Genomic DNA, 11,881 nt, shown 5'->3' with positions numbered 1-11,881 from the left:
CTCTTCATAGAAACGAGAAGAGCTCAGACGGACCAGATGTCTTCTATCTGTTCTCATACTTTACTAACTATTGTCCAAAATGTTTCATGTGTGAATGAATCACATGAATCGTGTCTTTCACAGAAGTCTTCATGTGAGTTCAACTGTGTTATCTAGATGGGGTCAAAGGTCAACATGGAGGTTAACAGCTGTTTGTGTTCACGACAGGAAGAGAACATGATGACACTCAGAGGAAGTCTGCAGAGACTGAGGTACACACACACACACAGACACACACACACACATACATACACACAGACATACATACACACAGACATACATACACACACAGACACACACACACACATACATACACACAGACATACATACACACACAGACACACACACACACATACATACAGACATACATACATACACACAGACACAGTCACAGACACACACACACACACACAGACATACACACACACAGACACAGTCACAGACACACACACACACACAGACATACATACACATACACATACACACACACACACACACTCCAGCTCTGTGAAGTCTGACTGGGATTAACCGTCTCTTTTCTCTCCCAGTGCTTCCAGTCTGATCCCAGCTCCTCCAGTCAGTCAGTGGCACAACCACGCCTCAGTGGTGAGCACCTCCACACCGCCTTATCTTCACCTCCTGCCTCTTATTCTGGCTGTTTTTGGTTGTGCTTCCTGTCAGTTAGGACTGCTTACTAGAATGCTATGGCTTATGGGTAATGTAGTGTTTAGAGGAATCCCATCCACCAATCAAGAGCGAGAAGTAAAGCGCAACATGTTTGACATGATGGTGAATAGTTGTTGTTTCTGGATTATGATCTGAATCCAGATCAGAGGGTTTACAGTGAGCCCTGAGGGTTCAGACTGACTGTTTTTACTGTTTTTTCTTCTTCAGTGGTTCCAGTCACAGGACAGCGGCGCCACGCCCAACTCCTCCCCGAGTCCCACCAGGAGGTTCAGGTGAACCCAAACCCTGGTTGTGGTTCTGTCATTTATTGGGAGCTTCATGATCAGCCACTTATTGTTTGATTTGTTCATAAAACAACAAAGTAAAAGAAGCTCACTGAGCATGCTCAGAATCTTCTTCTCTGGTATTTGACGTATCGTTGACGTGGCGTTTGTCGCCACCTACTGGCCATATTCAGTAAACCAAAGGTTATGTGTTAAAATAAACCTCCGTATACGTTCAGAGAAGGTCTCAGTCTACTTACTCATGTTTTTGTTGTCCAACAGACCAGCAGTCAGTGCCACTGTGAGATGGCCCGCTTTAACTCCACTCAAGAGGAAAGGTAAAGATTCGAGTGTCTACATTACGTCAAACACATCGCTGACATCAGCTTTTATGTTGAGCTTGTTAGCAAACAGTTGCTTCTTTATACGCCCACAAATACGGACCAACATGACGAGTCTTTAAGAGTCTTTGTGTTCGTGTCACCTGGTGAATGAAAGTCCAGTATTTTATCTCTTCTTGCTCTGTTAACGGCAACGTGATTGTTAAACTTATAAATAAATGTCGACTGTCACCTCAGACTCTCCGTGTCGTCTAACATGGAATCGCCACAGGAAGTGACACGTGAGCGTCGCGTTAGCATTCTGTCGTCCAATCCGCTCCGTCTCTGGTAAACGTCTTCGCTGTCTGTCAGCAATTACTTTTTTACAAAAGTTGAAAAACACTCGAATCTGTACAACCGACATTTTTCCAAGTGCTCACAATTGTTATCCATGTTAAAACAAATAAAGATGGAGGCTCCACGAGCTGTATTTACCAAACGTTTTACCTGTTTCCTCTCTGCTTCGTGTTAACTTCCTGCAGCTTCCCGGATGTTTCGTGTCCCGTGACTCAGCCGAGTCTTTAATGGATTCATAGGTGCTGAGGAGCTCAGAATGTAATGTTTTTATGGTCCGTAGTGGTCCGTCGACTCACGGCCGACCCTCTTGCTCTGCATAGAGAATGTTTGGGACCCGTTAACGGATTTGGTGTAACTTAAGATTTCTCACAATTAGGTTTTTATTTTTTGTACTTTTTCATAATAAATATCTAAACCAGAGGAATTCAATTAAACGTGAGAGCGATCCAGTTAGAGACAGTTTCCTAGAGCAAAGGTCCAGAACGTCTTCATGTCTAACTTGAAGTCGCGGCTTCGATAGTTCGACTTCACGTCGCCGTCACGGCCTCTGAACGGTTGAGACGTCCCGGTTCTAAACTCTGTGTGAAGAACGTTTAAAAGCTTTGTTTTCACTGTCGGCGCTCATCGGAATGCAGCGATGTGATTGGCTGAGTAGCATCACGGTTCTGTTTGTTAGTGACCTCTGATGTGTACAGCTGTGAAACTCTTTTGCCTCTCAGGAGGGGTGGAGTCTGACGGACCCCCAAAGAAGCTTTTTGTTGCCGGGGTAACAGATCCCGCCCACCGCAGCAGCTACACTGTCAGGTGAGGATCACCTTCAACACGCACATTAGTACTAAATGATAGAAGAAAGAATCCCGAGTAAACCTCCCCCCCCCCCCCCCTCCCCAGTGTCTCCCAGTCGGCGGCGGACTCCCCTCCTGCAGGAGGCCTCAGCCCTCAGTCCAGCCCTCTGTCTCTGTCTCCTCCCCCGTCCTTCACCTCCCACCAGCACCCCGGACACTAGAACCCTCCTCACCCAGAGTCCCGACCCTGACACTGTGGGTGCAGACCGACCGACCACCAGCAGCTTGAAAGGAACATCGAGCCCCCCCCCCCCCCCCCCCCCCCCCCCCGCCCCCCCCCCCCCCGCCCCCCCCCATTGCACCTTATTTCTGCTCCAATCATCTGCTAGCATCACTGTAAGTCCCGCCTCTTCCTGCGACCACATTGGATGGACAGAAGAATCACAGGAAGTTGAAGATCGTTGTCTTGGAAAGTATTTTGTTTTGGATTCCTGGATATATTTCTGCAGCCTTGAAGAGTCTGACAGAAAACGTTATTGAAGTTTCTGATCTGTTCGCCACCTGTTTCTACAAAATCACCTCTTCATCACTCACTGAGCTCACTGGTTCGTCCTGAAGGCTCGTAGGATGAACCAACCTTCCCCCTCAGATTAACGTACAGAGGGTTAATCGTCAGCATCGTCGTGAGATCACAAAGAACTTCTGGGAGACTGAGGACACACTGGTTGTGTCGTTGGCGTCGGGCTGGAAGCAAACAGACTTGGAGAGAAGCAGATGAGCAACAGACTCCTCCCAAACTCTCTACGTGGCTGCTTCTGATTCGCTACAGAGAGAATTAAAATGTAATTGTTAAACAAGAATGAAAGGACGAAGCACACGGTTGTTGTTCCTCAGCGTCGGAAAACATTTCCCTCCGATTATTTCTGCGGACATCGTAGGAGGGCGGAGCCTAAGAACTGGGACACGGTTCACGTCGCTGCTCCTCGGACAGCTGCCCATTGGATGCTGAAGTTCCAGATCTTCTGAAGAGGTTCTAGTAAGGTCTTGAGTTGTAATCAAGGCGGAACAAAAATGCTTTGAGACGATCGGAATCGTCTCTCTGAAGGAGTCGAGGCACTTCAGGACCGTCAGTGATCCAGGAGGCCTTCAGCTGCTTGATGTCCTGCAGTAAACGTAGTGATCTTCCATCAGGAAGACGTAGAAAGGATTCATTCAGACGCATCATGAAGCCAAAGTCATGAGCGTTCATGACTGACGGATCTCTAGAGTAACGTCTGGACTCTCCCAGCACTTCATCAGTCAGTGAACCGAGGTGATGCACTGGTTGTGCATCAGGTTCTGTAGATATTTAGCTCATCTGTTGAAGATGATGAATTAATAAATAGATCCAATGAAGCAGCGCTAGTCCCAGGCCAGACACCACATGAAGGGGTGAAGTGTTTAGTCCTTGAGCCCAAACCAGCTAAACAGAATCTAACGTGACGTTCAGCCATTGAAGCCGAAGATTTTTGTGTTTTAAAGAAAAGTTTTATTTGAGTGTCTCGGCTGAGTCGCACTGACTGAAGCGCTCCGGTTCTACCAGAAGAGAGTAAATCGTCTACGGTTTGATCAAGTTGACGTTTTTCTCCCGGTGTGAGTAGAAGCGTGAAGAGCTCGTGGTCCGTTTGTTAATAGTGTCTATATGTGAATAGTGGCGGTCGGAGCAGCTGATGTGTGCTCGCTCTGTCCTCAGCCTGCATGTTTGATTGTACATATTGAATCTGCAGGAAGTGACGGCGCTCTTCCCTCTTAAAGGTGCATTTACACTTCTTCATCCTCTCTGACCGGCTTCAGTCTCTTCTACTTGAAGTCGTCCACGTTGTTCTTCATGAAGCAACGGATACGGAGGGTTACTGACAGAAATCACCATAAAATCTGTTTTATTACTTAGTTTCACAGAACCAGTCTGTAATCATTCTGCTTTTCTTTCTGACATATCGATCATACCTTTAAGACCCTTTCTGGGTTCTGGATTCGTTCTTTATTGCACTCTGAAGACGTGCGCCTAGTTTAAGAGTTCATCACTTGTAATGGCTCGTTCCTAAATGTATGGAGCTCCTGATCGGACACGATCAGGTCAACTATCTCACGTTCGTCTGAAGCGTCTGTCCCCTCAGAGGCTCCGTGAACATGGACGTTGTGGCCACATTAGTCACCACGTTTGCACAAACGTTCATCCTTCAAAGATATTACTCTAATAACCCAGAGTTCACCCATGTGGGTTCTGACGGTTGTGTTAATGTAGTATTTTGAACTCGTCTTGGTCGGACATTGTTGACTCTTGTTCAGTCACAGACGCATGCAGCGTCTCACCACAGCTCACCGGTGACGCTCTGCAGCTCTGCTTCCAGCTTTTGCACTTGCACAGTACTGTACAGTTTTGTACTCATCGTTGTGCCTCAACACGTCTCAACACGTCTCAACACGTCGTCATATTCTGGAGGAGGTTGTTCTTCCTCACGTGTGTCGATAGAAACATCAGATCTCAGAGATTTGACTTCCCACAGTTGAGAGGAAGCTCTTTTATAATCAGCTCAGTCTGACCTCATATGTTCCGTTGTCATGACTTTGCACAGTTCTAGTCCAACAACTTTAATCTTTCTTTTTTCTGTTGCATGATGGGTAACGCATCATCGTGTAAGAAATGCTGTCACATTTTTGATGCTCTTTCTGTCCTTCCTGCTTTATCTCTTGATTTGTTACCGTCTCTGAGAGTTTATCCTGCTTCTGTGGAACGCACTCTCAGTCTGGATCAGTTCCAGGTGAGTCTGGATCAGTTCCAGGTGAGTCTGGATCAGTTCCAGGTGAGTCTGGATCAGTTCCAGGTGAGTCTGGATCAGTTGTTGTTCGGACTTTGTTCTCAGTTTAGCTTTAAAACGTCGAGAGCAACATGAAGCTTCTTGAGATAGAACATAATTGGTTTGTTTCTTTGATTCTGCTGCCAGCTCCATACTTGAGTCTTGGTACCAAAACATGTTTTTAATTTCGATATTCGTCTTTATCATCTTTCCTCGAAATTGTGTTAAAACCTTAAAACTTAATTAACTTTTACACGACAACAAGTCATTTTGAATACTTAATTAAATATCGAACATCGATGTGAAGACATCACTGTGATAATCATCTGTCATCTACAGTCTTTACATCAACCTGAGAACCTCCAATTAATCATTTCATTTATCAAAAACTACAAATCTTTAAAGCTGTCGAGCGATTAGTTGAAGATGAGCTTTAAAGACGTTTGAGACGAAGCAGGATCGACTCCTCAGAGGGAACAACACGCTGCCAAATCATTGAGTTGTTTCGACACAAACTGTAGCTTTAAGATAATCTTCTGTTTATTATCTTTAACTTTGCACACTCGCCATCGTCCCATACTGCTCGTACGTATGAGGAGAGAAACATGAAACATGTAGATGGGTCAAAAATGTGATGTGGACTCTGCTTCAAAGAATGTTTTTAAGCCAAAAATTCTTCAACAAATTGAAAGTTTTGTAAGAAAACAATCTTACAAAAGCTGTAAAATAAGAAGAACAGTATTCATGAATGTGTGTTCGTCCGCTCTTGGTTCTATTGTCCTTTTTAAATGTTTAAAGTGTCTCGGGGCTCAAATCATTTGTATCCTTTAACGGATGTTTCCGGTGTGATTGGAGGTTTTTTCATCTCCTTCATGTTGGCAACGTTAGCGTAATACAGTAAATGCTAACGGTTAGCATATAACATTAAAGTGTTATGATGTTAAAATGCTAACGGTAGTTTGGAGGAAAAGCTGCAGCCAAATCACTGATTACGAACTACATTTGACGCGATGAACAAAAGGCGTTAACACGAATGCTAACCATAGCTGTGTTGCTACGCTCATGCTAACATGCTAACATCATCTGAGCCTGACGAGCCTGAGATTTCCTCAAATGGCCACCTTAGAGGCGACAGATGCTTTTTATTTTTTTAGGCCCAAAGCACATTCTAAGCGGGACTTTTTACTGTGTAAAATTAAACTTGTCAGCGCTCTGTATTTTAAATAAAGTGAAGTTATTAGTTATAGCCAACACATACCGTAGAACATGTCTGTAGTGAGATTAGAGCGGGTCGTATTAGTTGTAAATCAATTTATGGAGAATTTATTCATCTGCAATGATTTTGCTATTATCGAATACTCATTTTTGAGTCCAAAAATACCACAAGCAGCTTTTTAAATGTCTATTTTCGGGAAATTTAGTTTCTTCTGTGATTGTAAACTGAATATATTGTTCAAGACATTTTAATACGTCAACTTAGGCTTTCAAAGACTGTCGTCAGCATTTTTCACAATTTTACAGACTAAATGTTTAAAAACAATGAACTGCAGGTATAAATAGGATAGAGCATGCATTGATAATTGACTGGCATGTGTGTGTTGTGTGTATATAATAATATCTACATTCATCTGACCTCAGTAACAGCGTGGCTCATCCTCTGACGACACTGACAACTGGTTTAGAAAATTACAAAAAAACCTCCGAACAGCTGGAACTGTCTCTTAATCGTGACGACTTTGACCTCGTTGACACTTTCTCAAAAAGCAACTTCATATCGTATGTTCATACATGTCTTTATTTTTTATCGTTTATCTGTGTATCATTATACAAGTTAAAGCTTTCTGTTGGAATCTGAACATTCTTACATTTGTTGTTTCCTTCACGTGACGTCAGCGATACTTTTATTTAGCTCATTGAAGTGCGTCCTTTGTGTTTTGTGTAAATCTGTTTTGTCGTCTCTGTGATGTTTAGAGCGTGTAGCGAGCAACCCGCCGACGTTTCAGTATTAAAGCGATATTTCACTCTGGTAAACAAAATAAAATAAGTTAAATTGCTGCGATTTCTCAGCACCGAAACTGAAAATGAAGCCAATGCAGAATTTGCGAAAAATGTATTTGGTCTCTACAGCTAATATCCCCGTTCTTCACAACTGTATGTTTTTTAAATGATATGTAGGCTTAAAGTGACAACTGAGATCTCCATCAAGATTAAAATGTCTAATTCAAGAAGTCTTGATTCGGATAATTAGAGATGATCCCGAGACCAATATCGATACCGGTGTGTTAAAAGCAAAAAGAAAGTTCATAATTTCCTTCAAACTACTGGATTTATTCAAGTTTATCACCAAAAACTACATTTTACGAGATTACATGTGAACACATCACGATAACGTCATAGTGGCCCGATATTCATTTTTACTGAATACTTGCCGATACCCGATCCAGCATTTGTACGGCGCAAATGAGGCGTTTCATATCCTGGTATCAGACTTCTCAAATATCTAGAAACATGTTGACCGAGTTATTAAGCAACAATCACAAGAAAACAAAGATGTTTACTGCGAGATTGTGAGAAAACAAAAAGTGCTTCATGTTCATCCTCAACTCCTAAGAAGTAAACTGTAGAATCACACTTCAGAGTCTACTCCCCATTTACAGACCTTATGCTAAGCTAAGCTAACCAGTTGCTGGCTGTAGCCTTATTACAACAGACTTTTATCAAAATGTAAAACTTCTGTGAGGTTCTTGTGTTTTTATGGTTTTTTTCAGGCGGTGAAAACTAAAGATTTATTGTTTTTAGATGAACTTTTAGCACTTTAAAATTTAAAATGTGTGAAGCAAAAACAAATGAGTTTTGTTTTTAAAAGCTTATTTTCGGTGTTAAGTGCTGAAAGATGACGCAGATCCACCAGAGTGAGACAGGACTCTTTAAATAAAGGGCTGCTAGTTTAAATCCACACGGTAAGGGAACTAAAGCACATCTATGAAAACATTCACAAGTATTTTCAAAATGTAGATCGTTCATTTCTTTCTGTTCTTTCTGTTCTTGTTTTGGACAAATTCTCTACATAAGACAAATGAGATGATGTATTTTTATGCAACTGTAAAATAAAAGTCTATATTCGAGTGTTTATTCCCTTCTGAGGATTTCATCGCTGTACAATGACTTTCTGGTTTCAGTGGAAACAATCACTCTACACACTATAAATATAAATATATTATATTGTAAATGAAAACTCAATAAAATCTGTATCGTATCAGAAACGTGTGTTTTCCTCTCTTCTGATCAGACACAGATTGTGTTATTGAACCATAGCTCCTAAACGTCTCGGGTCTGATTTCTGTAGTTTTGTGTCTTCTCTTCTCGTCTCCGGGCTGTTTTTATGAAAGAATATACTTCGACTTCTTTAAATAACATTTTTCACGACTTACTGAACCATAACTTTTAATTCCTCCGTGGCGGCAGAAGCAGCGACGCCCGGAGATCATCTCTTCAAATTCAAACGTCTGGACTGGAAGGTGAACTGTTGTGTCGTTCAAAGTTCACTGTGACCTAAACAAGTGTTTCTACAGCACACTACACTATGACGTGCTGTACTGTGACGCTACTCTACGTCACTCCTCAGTCCAAATATGATCATCGAGGAAACACTCGAAACAAAAACATCCAACAAAACCCAAAGAAAGACAACAAACTAGTTTAGTTTTTGTTTTTTTTACTTAATATAATCAAAACGTCTTTACATCGCTCACAGCTGCTGATTGGTCAAATGTTCAAGTCAAGAAGCTGATTCCTTACCAACATGATCGCCAGCCGACGGGACCACCGACGCCTTAAAGCACAAGTCTGGACTTTCTACACGTTTTCTTCTCGTCACTAATTCTCACTCGAGCATCGAATGTGGATCAATCCGCCGCTGAAACTAGTCCCCGGCTAATGCACTACTTCCTGCTGTTTGTTTGATTAAAAACTACAGCGAGGAGATTACTGATTAAACTATTTGTGGTGTTAAAGATCTACGTCGGGAAGACAAAAGTATGAATAAACAAACATGTTGGTTTGAGTCTGAACATGAGATCTGTAGAATAACATGAGACGGATCTTAAGTCTCGTTCGGTTCTTCAGTAAACTCTTTGTTCTCTCCGTTTAGTCTTTTGTGTCCTCAAATGAATTCACTGATTAGTTTGATGGACTTCTCGTTGTGTCTGTCGAACATATTTTACAGAACAGAGAACTTACCGACGTTTTGCCAGTGTTTTGCCAGAGTCTCAGCGTTAAGCTTCCGATACTCTAAAATGTAAAACCATATTTTTATTTTGGAAATATATTTTACAGAATCTTCAAAGACTCTTAAACAAATATTTAGTTTCTTGCGCGATAAAGAGATTTTTAACCGGTTTGTCTTTATAAAATGTGCTTCATGCAGACGGTTCAGAGTCTTTGAGGATTCAGAAGCTCAGCGCTGCGACTAAAATGTAAAGTTGTTAACGATCATAATTTTGAGGCACTAAATGATGAATTCCAGTAGTGAGAGCACAACGTGACTAATCTGAGAGAATGACTGATCAGATGACATTCTTCACATTGAAGCTTCTTCACAGCTTCACGTTATTCTTCATGATAACAGCACAGGACCAAAGAAAAAAAACTTGTTTCGTCGAATTTAAAACTTTTCAAACACTGAACTGAAAACTAAAACTCGCTGATGGAAACATAATTCTGTGGAACGAAAAACAACAAAAACAAAAACCTGAAGTTTATAAGTTCAAAAGAGGACAAAGTTACGTGCTGATAATAAAATAAAATAAAAAGATAATAAATGTGTTTAATTTGGTTCCTCGGACCATTTAACATTTACCTTTACATTTAAAAACAACACATGGGAGTAATTTAAATGTGGACAGATGAAGTGTCGAGTGCTTCAGACATGATGCTTCTCAGCTGAGAGGTCAAAGGTCAGCGAGACAGGAGGGGGAGGTCACTGGAGTTCATGATGAGGCTGGAGTCCAGATTCAGGCTCTCTGAGGAGAAAAATTCAAACTTCAAAATCTCCTCAACATCAAAATAATGAACATAAAATATAAATTTGAGGCGTAAATGAAGCGTATGTGAAGTGTACATGAAGCGTATATCAAGCGTGTATGAAGCGTATATGAAGCGTACATGAAGCGTGCATGATGCGTGCATGATGCGTGCATGAAGCGTGCATGATGCGTGCATGAAGCGTGCATGAAGCGTGCATGAAGCGTACATGAAGCGTGCATGAAGCGTACATGAAGCGTACATGAAGCGTGCATGAAGCGTGTATGAAGCGTACATGAAGCGTACATGAAGCGTGCATGAAGCGTACATGAAGCGTGCATGAAGCGTACATGAAGCGTACATGAAGCGTGCATGAAGCGTGCATGAAGCGTACATGAAGCGTACATGAAGCGTACATGATGCGTGTATGAAGTGTGTATGAACGCGCTCACCTTGGTCAAAGTTGAGTTTCTTGTTGGAGGAACCGTCTCCGAGTCCTTCGATGTCGACCAGGTCGCTGTTTACGTCTGAGTCGTTGAGAGCGCTGAGAGTCACATCTGCAGGAGGTTCACATGTTTATTTACTGACAGAAACATTCACTGAAAAAAACTTTCACACAATTGATCCTCCGCTAAGCCCCGCCCTTTGAACACAGACTAGCCAATCACAGCTCAGAACAGGGTGGGACCACTGGTTTCACATGTTCTTCATGTTCAGACCGGTTTAGTGGATTTGGAGCTCGTCATGGTTAGTGGAGCTAACATTAGCAGACTATGTTAGCACATCATTAACTAGCGTTAGCACTTCTATGCTACGCTAGCTACTGAAGGTATACTGAATATATTTTATAGATCGTAACAGTGAACAAAGTAAAAGGGTCCCAACAGAGTAAAATGCTTTTTGCTGAAACAGCAGCTATATATATATATATTGATAAATAAACCAGACTCATCACGTCTACATCCGATCCACCAGAACTTCACTTCCTGTCCTCTGCTCACCTGCCGTCTTCTGCTTCTTGATGGGAGGAGCCAGAGAGGGGCTGCTCTGCATGCCCGTCGCCACGACGACCTGCGAGGCCGGCACTGCGATCATGGGGGGGGGCGGCAGCGGTTTTTTTGACGGTCTTCTTCGGGGTCTCGGACGAGATCGGGACCCGACTGTCCTCGTACAGCTTCCTCTTCACCGTGCTCTTAATCTGAGCTCTAAAGAAGAAGAAGAAACGTCTTTACATCCGTTTATTATTACATATCTCAATATGAGCTTAACAATGACCATGCAAATTACCAGGGAAAAAAAAAACATAACTTCATAAATATGCTAATTACCTAAATACATAAAAAGAGCTCCTTAATAACAATAAATAACATAAAAAGAGCTCATTAATAACAATGAATAACATCAAAGGATCTCCCTAATTACAATGAATAACATAAAAAGAGCTCATTAATAACAATGAATACATAAAAAGAGCTCCCTAATAACAATAAATAACATAAAAAGAGCTCATTAATAACAATGAACAACATAAAAAGAGCTCCCTAAAAACAATGAATAACATAAAAAGAGCT

The 11,881-nt window shown here is 41.9% G+C and overlaps 2 protein-coding genes across 2 annotated transcripts in view; one reads left to right on the top strand and one right to left on the bottom strand.

The window, feature by feature from the left end:
• Positions 1–6: 6 nt before the first annotated feature.
• Positions 7–2,754, top strand: LOC116398121 (protein FAM122A). Its single transcript, XM_031874180.1, has 6 exons — positions 7–251; positions 588–645; positions 934–998; positions 1,272–1,327; positions 2,386–2,470; positions 2,558–2,754. The coding sequence occupies exons 1-6, from the start codon at positions 157–159 to the stop codon at positions 2,670–2,672; spliced, it is 474 nt and encodes a 157-aa protein (XP_031730040.1). The 5' UTR covers positions 7–156; the 3' UTR covers positions 2,673–2,754.
• A 5,268-nt stretch (positions 2,755–8,022) lies between these two features.
• LOC116398124 (chromatin complexes subunit BAP18) overlaps positions 8,023–11,881 on the bottom strand; it is a 5,359-nt gene continuing 1,500 nt past the window's right edge. The window contains 4 exon segments of the mRNA XM_031874183.1: positions 8,023–10,309; positions 10,763–10,867; positions 11,312–11,415; positions 11,417–11,515. Coding sequence (XP_031730043.1) covers positions 10,245–10,309; positions 10,763–10,867; positions 11,312–11,415; positions 11,417–11,515 — 373 coding nt within the window. The 3' untranslated portion in view covers positions 8,023–10,244.

The sequence above is a fragment of the Anarrhichthys ocellatus genome, unplaced genomic scaffold, assembly GCF_004355925.1.
Source record: "Anarrhichthys ocellatus isolate YVR2014 unplaced genomic scaffold, GSC_Weel_1.0 scaffold78, whole genome shotgun sequence".
Lineage (NCBI taxonomy): Eukaryota > Metazoa > Chordata > Actinopteri > Perciformes > Anarhichadidae > Anarrhichthys > Anarrhichthys ocellatus.
Note: the sequence above shows the minus strand (reverse complement) of the source record. Positions and strands in the feature narration are given on the sequence as shown.

Coding starts and splice junctions, on each gene's coding strand:
- LOC116398121 (XM_031874180.1), top strand. CDS start 157: ATGGGGTCAAAGGTCAACATGGAGGTTAACAGCTGTTTGTGTTCACGA. Junction 646..933: donor GGCACAACCACGCCTCAGTG/GTGAGCACCTCC, acceptor TTTCTTCTTCAG/TGGTTCCAGTCACAGGACAG. Junction 1,328..2,385: donor AACTCCACTCAAGAGGAAAG/GTAAAGATTCGA, acceptor TTTGCCTCTCAG/GAGGGGTGGAGTCTGACGGA.